Source organism: Electrona antarctica (assembly GCF_951216825.1).
Source record: "Electrona antarctica genome assembly, chromosome: 21".
Classification (NCBI taxonomy): Eukaryota; Metazoa; Chordata; class Actinopteri; order Myctophiformes; family Myctophidae; genus Electrona; species Electrona antarctica.
The window spans coordinates 28,735,084-28,746,734 of NC_136802.1; the positions used below are offsets into that span (position 1 = coordinate 28,735,084).

An 11,651-nucleotide genomic window follows, 5' to 3' on the forward strand; every position below is an offset into this window, starting at 1 on the left:
GGACTAGCTGACCTAGCTGGGCTCTCCGTCTCCTCAGCCATTCACTTCTCCTTCTGGACTAGCTGACCTAGCTGGGCTCTCCGTCTGTGTGCCTGCTGGTGACTGTGGAGTCCAAGGTGTGAGTGGAAGAGCCGGGGGCAGTCTGGGCACGGAAGTGTTGGAGGTGGGCGGGGTAGCATAAGACGTTGATGTCTTTGCTGGCGCTTCTTCTCTGCTGCTTGTGCTCGGTCGGTCTCAAGTCTCTGAGCACCACTGGCAATTGTGCCACGCCAGGCTGGGCGATCCACTGCCAGGGCCTCCCAGCTGTCCACAGGGATCCTGGTCTTTTTGAGTAGCTGTTAAAACTGGTCTTTCAGCCGTCTCTTGGGTCCCCCAAGCAACCTATATAGAACCATGGGCCAGTTCACCAAACAGAGTCTGTTTGGGGAGGGATGAGTCTTCCTTTCGATATAAGTGACCGAGGAAGCGCAGCTGGTTCTTGGCGATGATCGCTTCCACGCTTGGGAGGCCGGCACGGGTTAGAACATCATTGTTGGTGATGCGTTCTTCCCAGCCAATTCCCATGATTGCCCGCAGCTTTTGCTGGTGAAACCTCTCCAGGGTCCTGATGTTTTTCCGATAGAGGGTCCAGCTCTCTAACACGTTATTCCGACCAGTTCCTTTCCCCTCCATCAGGCGCCCCGTCTGGCCAGGGGGAGGTATAGTTTAGAGACCAGGATCACTGCATGTTTTTGTGAGGGTGCTAGGGGACACAGGGAGAACATGCAAACTCCACACAGAAAGGCCCTTTCGCCAACCCGCCTCGGGTATGGGCGCTGATGACGCGGAGGAGAGAACACGCCCACAGAGTCCCCCTTAATTTTTTGTAATGGCCTACTTGCGTGCAAGGCGCAAGTTGGCACCTCAACAGAGTGCATTTCTATAGTTATTATTACTAGAGCGGTGCCCGTGGGGCACTTTCCTGCTTGGAACGATGCAAGTTGGAAATTAATGCCCCACCCAGATATTATGTCTGTGTCCATTTTATGCCCATATGGAGTTCTTTGTCAGGCATGCCCAAATATGTCCCTTTTTCATGCCCATATATGGAGTTCTTTGTCAGGCATGCCCAAATATGGAGTCTATGCAGACATTAGAACAGGCCAGCTCCATGGTCACTGGTTATGGTCAGGGGCCCTGTCCAGAGCCCGGGCGGTTCTGGAAACCGTGGGTCAGACCGACTCCACACCGCGGGCACTGCACCCCCTGTGGTGGGAATCTGGGATGGAACGCGTGTGTCGAATCTGAAATCGGTGGGGCGAACGGTTCTCGAGTTACATGGATTACAGACGTACAGACGTAGGCCTACACACAGAGACTTGGTGCATTTATAGTTAGATTATTATTATCATTTATTATTTTTAAACTGAACGTGTGATAGGCACTGAAAAAGTTGTTGACGTGCCTACAGTGTCACCTGCTGGAAGAAATTAGGTACTACACAGTAGTACAGTAATATCCGAGTTTATGACGTGTAAGTTTTGTTACCTGTAGGCCTACTTTCGTTTGAAATGTTCCCATTCTGTATACTGTGAAATACAAATTTCAATCAACCAATCAATAAGTCTTTATTAAAGGTGTTCAGAACACTTGTTCCAAGTTGTCCGTTCGTTCGTCATAGTTTAATGATAAATAGGAGTATGTGAGGGCGGTGCATCATGGTAGCGTGGCCGAGCGGTCTAAGGCGCTGGATTAAGGCTCCAGTCTCTTCGGAGGCGTGGGTTCAAATCCCACCGCTGCCAAATATTTTATTTTATTTTAATTAATTAAGATGTCTCTCTCTTTTGGACAGCGGTGGTGATTGAAAGATACATAGTTAGGCCTAATGATGATCAAGTAGTAGGAAATAAACAAAACAATTACAGTGGGAACTAAGTAGCCTACATTATGACTTACAATTTTGAGATTTTTGTAGGCCAATTTCCAATTTCCAATACCGTATAATATTGTACTCCACTACAATTTTTTTGAAAAGTTTAATTAATTAGATTTTTCAATCTATATTTTACCAGTAAAAACACATTGAGAATCTCTTTTTCGAGTGCAGGGAACTGGCCAAGAGGCAGAAATAAAATGACACATACCTATATGACAATTAGACATTGCAGAATAAACAGACAGAGTAATACATCCATGTTTAACCTCACAATTATTATTACAAAAACGTGCATTAATCGCTTGGAAAATAGCTGATCGGCGATTTTTGCATCTCGTTTAGTCCGCTCCGTACCGTAACTGCACGCACAGACGCGCAGCAACAATCCAAACAATGGTTTTGGAGCGCAGTCAGTTTTACGTTGATTGCTATTGTAGGTGTTTTACGGTTTTACGACGTTCTGTTTGGACCACCACGCACGCGCAGTAGCAGGAGCTACTTCCGGAATTTCCGGCAACAAGCAGCAGAACGCTCGAGCGGCGTGGATGATCGGCAGTTTTATGTAAGTATTTACATATCATATTTAATCCATTTAATGAATACTATCTCTAATACTATCTCTACCATAACTCCGGGCAATGGCATAGGCTGATTGCCTCAATCGTATCGAGGCAGCCGCAGTGATGAAGGCAAAGGGATTCCCAACCAAGTATTGAAGATTGACATTTCTGTTTTGAAAGTACCATATTTTGATTGATTTGATGTGATCCTAATTTCTTAATGTGACATTCAGATTAAAACATTCATGCTCTGCAAAAACTGAGGAGAAATTGTGTGTGGTGATTTCTTCACAGTATTCACATTTTTTGAAGGAAGCCAACATTGTGTAAAGATAAACATATACTTGAAATAATTTACGTTGTGTGCGAACTGAATCTATAATCTATGAAAGTTAAACCTTTAGAATGGAATTATGGAAATAAAAACAAGGTGCTGTTTGTAGGTCTGATAATTATTATGTACTATGCATGTTTACTTATACTTCACACCATTACATTTTATTCTTTATTTAATCTCAAAACTGGCATTTCTTCCACATCTGAACTATGTCTGTTATGTAGCATACATGCAAATGTGTACATGTTTTGGGGGGTGAAACATTTAACAACTCAACAGTAATCAAACAGACAGTATAAGTATATGCAGGGAATCTGCACATTTAACAATAAGACCTTTTCAATACCTCTAAAATGAAGGTAATGATAATAAGACCATTACTGTATCAATAGTGTTTATAGTTTCAATGTTATTATTTCTTTGGATATTCTACTGTTAGACTGTTTTATTTTGACATTTATTTAGAGGATAAGCCCCTTAAGGTGCATCATTCATCTCATTTTCATGGGGTCCTCAGGCCCAACACATATAGGTTCTTGGTGTACTACTGATCCTATATCAGTGGTTTTCAAACAAGGGTTTGTTTGAGTGGTTTTCAACCCTTTCCATGCGTCCATTATTTATTGGACCACGGATCACCATGACATGGGGCCAGTTTAGTAGGTGGTAGGTGCTCTTTGAGAGCGGATTTGAAGGAGTCTAGGGATTCACATTTCTTAATGGCCGTCGGAAGGGCGTTCCACATTTTTGTGACATTAGAGCGAAATTAATTTAACCTCTTGTTTGAGCCGAATCCGGGTTGAACGTGGTTTGTGGTAATAATATGTAGGTCTGACAATAATAATGCATATTGTTAATGTTTACTTATATTTCACATAATCAATCAACAGTATGACAATAATTGCAAGAAACTCCAGCAATTAGTTGCCGATTCGATTACGATTACTAAATTAGTTGGCAACTAATCAATTTGATCATGATTACTAAAACTACTTGTTTTCACCATTGACAGAGATACTTCTACAAAACCATCGGATCCGCCATGAAGCCGCCCACTCGTTCGCGATCGAAACCGCCCCGCTTCGATGCCGATGCCGCCGCCGGCACGGAGCCGACCACGCCGGAGCGCAGGCACCGCAGGGTGCTCCGCTGGACACACGCCCAGCGGCAGAGGCTGCTGAACGCACTCAAAGCGCTGGGGAGGACCAGCGACGCCGGCTCCGTCCCTCTGGACTACACCGCCCTGCAGACACGCATGCCCAAAACACCTGTCGATGAGGTAAAAACACACCTGCCCCAAAACGCCTGTCGATGAGGTAAAAACACACCTGCCCCAAAACGCCTGTCGATGAGGTAAAAACACACCTGCCCCAAAACGCCTGTCGATGAGGTAAAACACACCTGCCAAAAACGCCAGTCGATGAGGTAAAAAAAATCACCTGTGTGAAGTGAGGGGAGCTCTTATCTTATCAAAACAATCACACGCGATCGGTTTTCTCTGAATTGAGGGGTCTTCTTTGTGGCCTTTTTCATGCATTCTGTTGGCACTGGCTCCAGAGTGCCGTCAATGGTGGTGGCATGTAATCGCTTAATGAGAAGTATCTGCCTCAAAAACTGTTAACCCATTCTGGGCGGGAACCCCTTTTGGTGTTTTAAGGATTATGTTCTACTTTAGCTATTGAAAAATAGCAGATCTACAAGCTCGTAGTGTGGCACTCTGGAGCCAGTGCACTGGATCCAGTGCATGGTGGAGGCTCTCCAGAACAAAGTTCTGACGACCCCTAATGTTTTATCATAGATCCAGTGTATGGTGGAGGCTCTCCAGAACAAAGTTCTGAGCCACGTGAGCTACGGTCTACGGAAGGAGAACCAGGAGGAGCGGAGACTCGACACACCCATAGAGCTGTGGGTGGAGCAGGCCTGTCGCGTGACCGGAGCCCTGGAGGAACCCATCCTCACAGCGTTCTCCCAGGTAGGTATAATAAACACCTCACTGTGTGGAAGAAGAACTTTGACGTAGCTCACGCCAAAACAACACGTCTGGTCGTAGACTTTTGTTTGTCTGCACCCGTTTTTCTGTGGAGCAGCATTGTCTGACCAGCTGAGAGGCATCTAAACATTATGTAGGCTATTCACTCCAAAAATGTATAGCTATACAACTAATAAATAATACATATTTAAGACTGTAAGTTTCATCCCCTCCTTCCCTCCCTCCATTTTAGATGTTCACCATCTCCTCCATGGAGCCAGGCTCTCAGAGGTCCACCCACCCTACCCATGTCCCCCTGACCAGCACTGTGCCACCGCCACGCAGCCCGGCCCCCCACCCCCTGACCAGCACTGTGCCACCGTCATGCAGCCTGGCCCCCCACCCTCTGACCAGCACTGTGCCACCGCCACGCAGCCCGGCCCCCCACCCTCTGACCAGCACTGTACCACCGCCATGCAGCCCGGCCCCCCACCCTCTGACCAGCACTGTGCCACCGCCACGCAGCCCGGCCCCCCACCCTCTGACCAGCACCTCCTCACCGTCGAGAAGCCTGGCCGGCGGTCGAACCGTCAACCTCACACCCACTCCACGTGCTTCTGATTCTCCAGGTATGAATGTGCTCTCTCTCTCTCTCTCTCTCTCTCTCTCTCTCTCTCTCTCTCACATGGAATCTGGTTTTTACAAATCCGACTTAAGCCTCATTCATTCATTCATTCAGAGTTTCAGATGTGATTCCTGAAGATGCCTTTCTAACCTTCTCCAAACACCCACGTCTCATCTCAAACTGTCCAAAACATGACAACGTCCAAAACGTGACGTTCACCGCGACCCGAGTGCCACTGATGTCAGAGAGAGAGCGAGAGAATTGATCTCGATCTACGGGTGCGAGGGGAAATCGTTAACGAAAACCAAACCAATAGCACAGTATTATTTTAAAATCAATTTGACACCTTTGTCATTCAGAAAAAAACTATAGCCACGGGGAGAGTTGTTTTTTTCCCGTGATCCAAATGTGCGACACATTTCCTTGTTTTTATTTGTCATCAGCAATGTGAACAGTCAGTACACGCACGCACACACACACACACACACACACACACACACACACACACACCCTTTTAAAGGTCATATCAAGAATAGATTTTTCAATCTCAACTTGAGAAACTTTCCTCAGGTCAGCAGTCGAGCTGCCCTGCGTCCCCTGCCCTGGTCCCCACACGGAGGACCCCCGGTCCACCCCAAACCACCGGGACCCCTGATCCACCCCACAGCACCACACTGAGGACCCCCGGTTCACCCCAAACCCTACAGTCACAGACCCCTATGGGTGGTCCTCTGAACCAGACCACCGGCTCGTCTCGTCTGCGCTCCCATCAAGGTTACACACACGCACACACACAAAAAAGTTTCGCTTTTAAAATAATTAAGGCCAATATATATTTCAAAAGATTTTATTTAGAAAAAATACAATAATTCATTCATTCATCCATTCATTCAACGCTCCACACTAGAGGGCTGCAACGGGAACGGGAGCCCGCGGCGCCCACGGGACCCAACGTAAATGTTGGCGGCACGGGCGGTATTAAAATGCCTGCGGGCGGGCACGGGCGGTCAAGAAAAAAACAGCGGGCCCCCGCAAATAACGCATCCTCCCGCAATTAACCAGATACAAAGCTTATATAGCCTACAATTTAGCTAAATATAAATGTCTGATGAGAACGTATAAATTCCATGCGCTGGACAAGCACCGTGGAGTCAGTCTCACTCTCTCTCCAACAGACATCATCAGGCACGCTCCCAAAGCGGCCGCACCTGTCAATCATTAGTAGGCTAATCACTCGAGAAGTGCATGCGTGGATCGAGTTCCTTTCCCCCACAACGGACATTTTCGCTTCTAATCCCCTTGTTGCGTTTCCCTGTGTGGGTCAGCGTCACTCACTCAGCAATAACGTAAAACAGAACACACCGATGAGTATATTTGGTTTTTAACACGCAGTCTCTCTCTCTCTCTCTCTCTCTCTCTCTCTCTCTCTCTCTCCCATGTGCGCGCTGCTGTGCAATGTCTGTGACTGAGTCTGTGACACAATAATAATATATAGGCTATAGCATAAATAATAGGCCTAATATAACACTTTCTCTATATCTGTGATCAGCTCCTCACACAAATAACTCCTCTCTCGTGCATGCACAGCTGCACGCCTGCTCAATCTCAGCAACTGTTTGGGTAAATGTCTTTTTTTTCGATCCCAATGGAAATATTGCTGGTTTAGCGGGACGAAACGATACAATTGCGGGATGGTACGGGACTAAATCTGACTTATTTTTTTGTTGCGGGCGGGAGCGGCGGACAGGCCGTCACCGGGGGCGGTCAAAAATAAAATCATTGCGGGCGCGGGCAGGAATGGACTGAAATTCCACGGGAGCGGGCGGGAGCGGGCGGGAGCGGGATCAATAAATCACTCCCGCGCAGGGCTCTACTCCACACGTCCCAGACTCTTCTTCTCCCTTCTGGCTCCAAAACTATGGAATGAACTCCCCATTGCAATCAGAACTGCAGACTCACTCCCAATCTTCTGTCGCAGTCTGACAACTCACGTCTTCAGAATCCATCTTAGCCCGTAGCACTTGCCCTAGCCTCGTATGTGAAGGCTAAAATTATGTAATTTAGATAGACATATTATGTAGACATAGCATTCTATAGTGTGTACTCTTAGTTTCATTGTACAGCTATTCTACTGTTAGACGGATGTTAGGTTCTTAGCTTACTTATGAGCCTTTATGACTATTTCTATGTATTTGTACCATGTGGTGTTCCTGCTTACTGTAAATTGCTCTGGATTAAAAGCGCCTGCTAAATGCCTTAATTGTAATTCATTGATTCCATCCATTCAGCCCGGCGGTGCCACAATGTGGATTTCTCTAAGATCTACAGCTACCTGGGTGAAGTGGACTCGGAGAACCAAGACCGTTGTGTCCTCACTGCCATGGGTGAGTTCTTTAAGATCTAAGTGGACACACAGAACCTATTCACTGCCATGGGTGAGTTCTCTAAGATCTAAGTGGACACACAGAACCTATTCACTGCCATAGGTGAGTTCTTTAAGATCTAAGTGGACACACAGAACTATTCACTGCTCACGGGTGAGTTCTTTAAGATTAAGTGGACACACAGATATAGACCCCAGTGGAAAAGTGGCCATTGTGAGCTTGTAGATCTGCAATTTCTGAATAGCTACTGCTGTGCAGTGGCTCTACGATGAGATTGTAGATCTGTGGAGTGGTTCTACTACAATGAGCTTGTAGATCTGTGGAGTGGTTCTACTACAATGAGCTTGTAGATCTGTGGAGTGGTTCTACAATGAGCTTGTAGATCTGTCTTATTGGTTAATCTTCCAGAATTGTCATAAATGTCTTCTTCTCTGCCTCAGAAAGTGCTGTGGTGTTGGAACTACTGATGTGTCTGCCTGAAGAGCTCCACCTACTGGATGGCAGTGAACTGCACCGCCACTTCATGGAGGTAGTGTCGATTGATTGATTGATTGATTGATTGATTTAATATTTTATTAGTCAGAAATATAACCAACACAGAGTTACAGTGTTGTTTTCGTCGACTAAAACGAAGACGAAAAATGCGCGTCGACTACCTTTTTTCACTGACGAAAACTAAATGGAAACTACCGGTAAATGAAATCTAAACTATGATGACTAAAACTAAGACTAACTATATTGACAATTTCGTCAACCAATAAAAACTAGACTAAAATGTAGTGGACAAGAGATTCAGTAATTTTACACTTGGTTGCATGCTGAAAATAGCTGATCTACAAGCAGGTGTAAAATCAGTTATTACAATGGCATCAAGGCCCGCCAAAATACATTTTAGTCGACTAAATCAACTGTAGATTTAGTCGACTAAAATCTTATGACATTTAGTCGACTAAAACTAGACTAAAACATTCCAGGTGACTAAAATGTGACTAAAACTAAATGAAAACTATTCAAGATACTATGACTAAAAAACAAAAATCAAAATGTGCTGCCAAAAAGAACACTGCCTAAAACTGGAGTATGAATAGGCTTTTAGGATCATGTGATTTCTGGGTGTATTCTTCTCTGCAAGTCTCGGCACCATTCATCGGTTGGCGAAGAGCGAAAACACCGGACTATACGGTGGTTGGCAGGCGATGTGTTGAAATGTGTCCTTGACATGAAATAGTTTGAGCACCACTGATGTAGAAACATCAGAAAACTGTAGAATCTGGTCTCCGGTCTTAATCCATTCTGGGCGGGAACCTCTTTTGGTGTTTTGGTGTCATACTTTAGCTGTTGAAAAATAGCAGATCTACAAGCTCATAGCGCAGCACCGAGTGCCGCACTACGAGCTTGTAGGTCTGCTATTTCAGAAAAATCATGAAAATGTAGTGCAAATCTTTGAATATATATTCTTTCAGAGCCAACGTTTTTAACTCAAATCGTTGCTTCTCTGGGGTCCCTGGAACAGTAAGGTTTTCAGATGGGGGTCGGCGGCCAATTACATAATAATCTTGGGGGTCCTTGACATGAAAATGTTTGAGAACCACTGACATAAAAACAGAGGTTTTTCAGAAAACTGGATTTAGACGACATTTGTAGAATCAAACTTGGGTCTAAATGGGTTAATGTGTCCGCTCGGCGTTCCTTTCCGTCCAGGTGTATGAAGTCCTGTCATCTCCTGCCTCCAGAGTCGAGTCTCAGATGTTCTCTGTGAAAACTGAACGTTCCAGGAGGCCAGCAGCACCCTCCGGTGGACAAACAACACACTCAAGTATATACTCAAGTCTTTTTAAAATGGCATATCTCTGCTGCCGGAATGGCAAAATGCCAAAATGTTTAACTCCAAAATGTTTATTTTTCAGGAAATTAAAACTACCGGTATACTGTACATTTTTCAGAAAATGAAAGAAACCTTATTCTTTGAGGGGCGCTAGCCCCTCCTATGCCCAGCTTATTTGAGAAACATTATTATCGTTCACTGCATGATTTAATGTGTGGATTTATTGTTTATTGAATTCAGACTCACTCAGTGTGAAAAGCTAAGCTAGCTATGGCAAGCATTTAGTTCATCACCATTCAATTGTTCATCATTTGACATTTACCGTGGCCCATGTTTCATCTGGTCGTTCTTAAATATACCACACTCGGTTCGCTCTGTGACGTGACCGCCCAGCACAAAAAACTGAGCACATTCCCGGTGTGCATTTCTGAACGCACCCTTAGTGTCAAAAAGTTAAAAAATCTACAGTATTTGAGTAAATGTACTCATGGACAAAACCCCTTTTTTTCTGTCTCCGTCTATCTGAACCAATCGGATTCCACCGCACACCATCCAGACGGCCAATCAGCTTCCACCACCCATCCGGAGAAGAACGCTGACACTGCAACGCCGGCGGAGTCCCCTAGCAACCAAGTCGGGAGGGGCGGAGCTACCAACAGCAAGGGGCGGGACCAGGACATGATGTCGTCCTCCACCACCAACACCACCACCCCGACCTGTCAATCATCCTCCACGCAGACGGAGAGCACCAATCGTGGGCCGTCTAACTGGGAAAGGGCGGGGCTATGTCCCCTCAACCCTTTCCGCGTTCCGTTGAAGCTACTGGCGCGACACACCTAGACACAACTGAGTGCTTTTAAAGCTGCACTACGTGATCTATTGTTTTTATAGTCCTACTCCTCTCGTTGTACCACCTGGAACCCCCTCAAGGACCACTGCTTTAACCCCTTCACCACCCCGCTGCTTAGCCTCTTGTCAGTGACACTAAACCACTTGTCATGTAAAAAAATCACACCCGTGTGAAATGAGTGCCGCTCTTATCATTATACATCATTTCATGAACAACTGAATTCATGTGATTGGTCATATTTGCCGGACATTTGACCTAATTCCTTGTTTCATTGTCGATGGCAAATATTGAGACGTGTGGGGACAAAAGCTGTATATAGGAGGAGCTAGCGCCCCTCAAAAATGACACCCGTGTGAAGTGAGGGGTGCTCTTGTCATACATACATCATCACATTCCGGCCAATCAAAATTGCCATCGTCACTTTTCTGTCCTCAATCTTTGAGGGGCTCCTATGTCCAGCTTTGACGGTTTGTTTAAACACAAACACCAGCTATGACTAGTTTTGAGTGCTTGAGTAAAAAAACGTAAGTAAGGGTGCCGGCCCGGTTCCGGCGAGCCGCCCGTGTCCAAAACAGTGGAGAAATGACAGTTACCGTGTGGGGGTCCCCGGGGGCCAAGTCATCAAGATGGCCGTCTTGAATTTCAAATATGGCTACCATGTAATATCTTATGTATAAGTGCCAATAGCTTGCCTTCGAAGCCACTTAGGTCAATCCTGGTGTCAAATTGTACATTTTCTGTGACAAGGTATGCATTTAATGAGAACCAGATGTTTTTGTACCAAAATCAAATAAATATGTTGTATTCTAGCAATGTATTTACATAATTGTCATATTAGTTAGCATGGCACATGGATAACTGGAAGTTAATTAGCTTCACCTTCAGCATAACAAACATATTCAAACTAGATAGAGTGCCCCTCGGGGCACAGGTCTTCACAAGGGCAGGTCAGGTTGTGGTCCCCTGGTGGGGTCAATTCTATGTTCCCCAGGTTCTATGTCCCCCACTTACCTTAGGGTTTAGGGTTAGCGTTATAGGTTTCTGGTTTAAGGACTTCAGTGTTTTGTACTATACAATTGTATGTATAAGTACAGAACAAAGAATGTTTGTTTTTGGCATCTTTGTTGAGTCTGAGCAATTATGTTTTAGTTTATTTTATGCCAGTGTTCATTTTTAGTTGGCTAAG

At 45.4% G+C, this 11,651-nt stretch overlaps 1 protein-coding gene across 1 annotated transcript; it reads left to right on the plus strand.

Annotated features, from left to right (window-relative positions):
• Positions 1 to 2,387: 2,387 nt before the first annotated feature.
• Positions 2,388 to 11,274, plus strand: snapc2 (small nuclear RNA activating complex, polypeptide 2). Its single transcript, XM_079491076.1, has 9 exons — positions 2,388 to 2,477; positions 3,825 to 4,091; positions 4,611 to 4,784; positions 5,035 to 5,410; positions 5,977 to 6,180; positions 7,695 to 7,790; positions 8,231 to 8,319; positions 9,492 to 9,606; positions 10,172 to 11,274. Exons 2-9 carry the CDS (start codon positions 3,855 to 3,857, stop codon positions 10,453 to 10,455), a joined length of 1,575 nt encoding a protein of 524 aa, XP_079347202.1. The 5' UTR covers positions 2,388 to 2,477; positions 3,825 to 3,854; the 3' UTR covers positions 10,456 to 11,274.
• The last annotated feature ends 377 nt before the right edge of the window (positions 11,275 to 11,651 follow it).

What these genes read in the sequence shown, in the direction of transcription:
- snapc2 (XM_079491076.1), top strand. Translation starts at nt 3,855, where the DNA reads ATGAAGCCGCCCACTCGTTCGCGATCGAAACCGCCCCGCTTCGATGCC. An exon ending in TCCTCACAGCGTTCTCCCAG is followed by an intron (nt 4,785 to 5,034) that starts GTAGGTATAATA and finishes CCTCCATTTTAG; the next exon opens with ATGTTCACCATCTCCTCCAT. An exon ending in TTGTGTCCTCACTGCCATGG is followed by an intron (nt 7,791 to 8,230) that starts GTGAGTTCTTTA and finishes TCTCTGCCTCAG; the next exon opens with AAAGTGCTGTGGTGTTGGAA.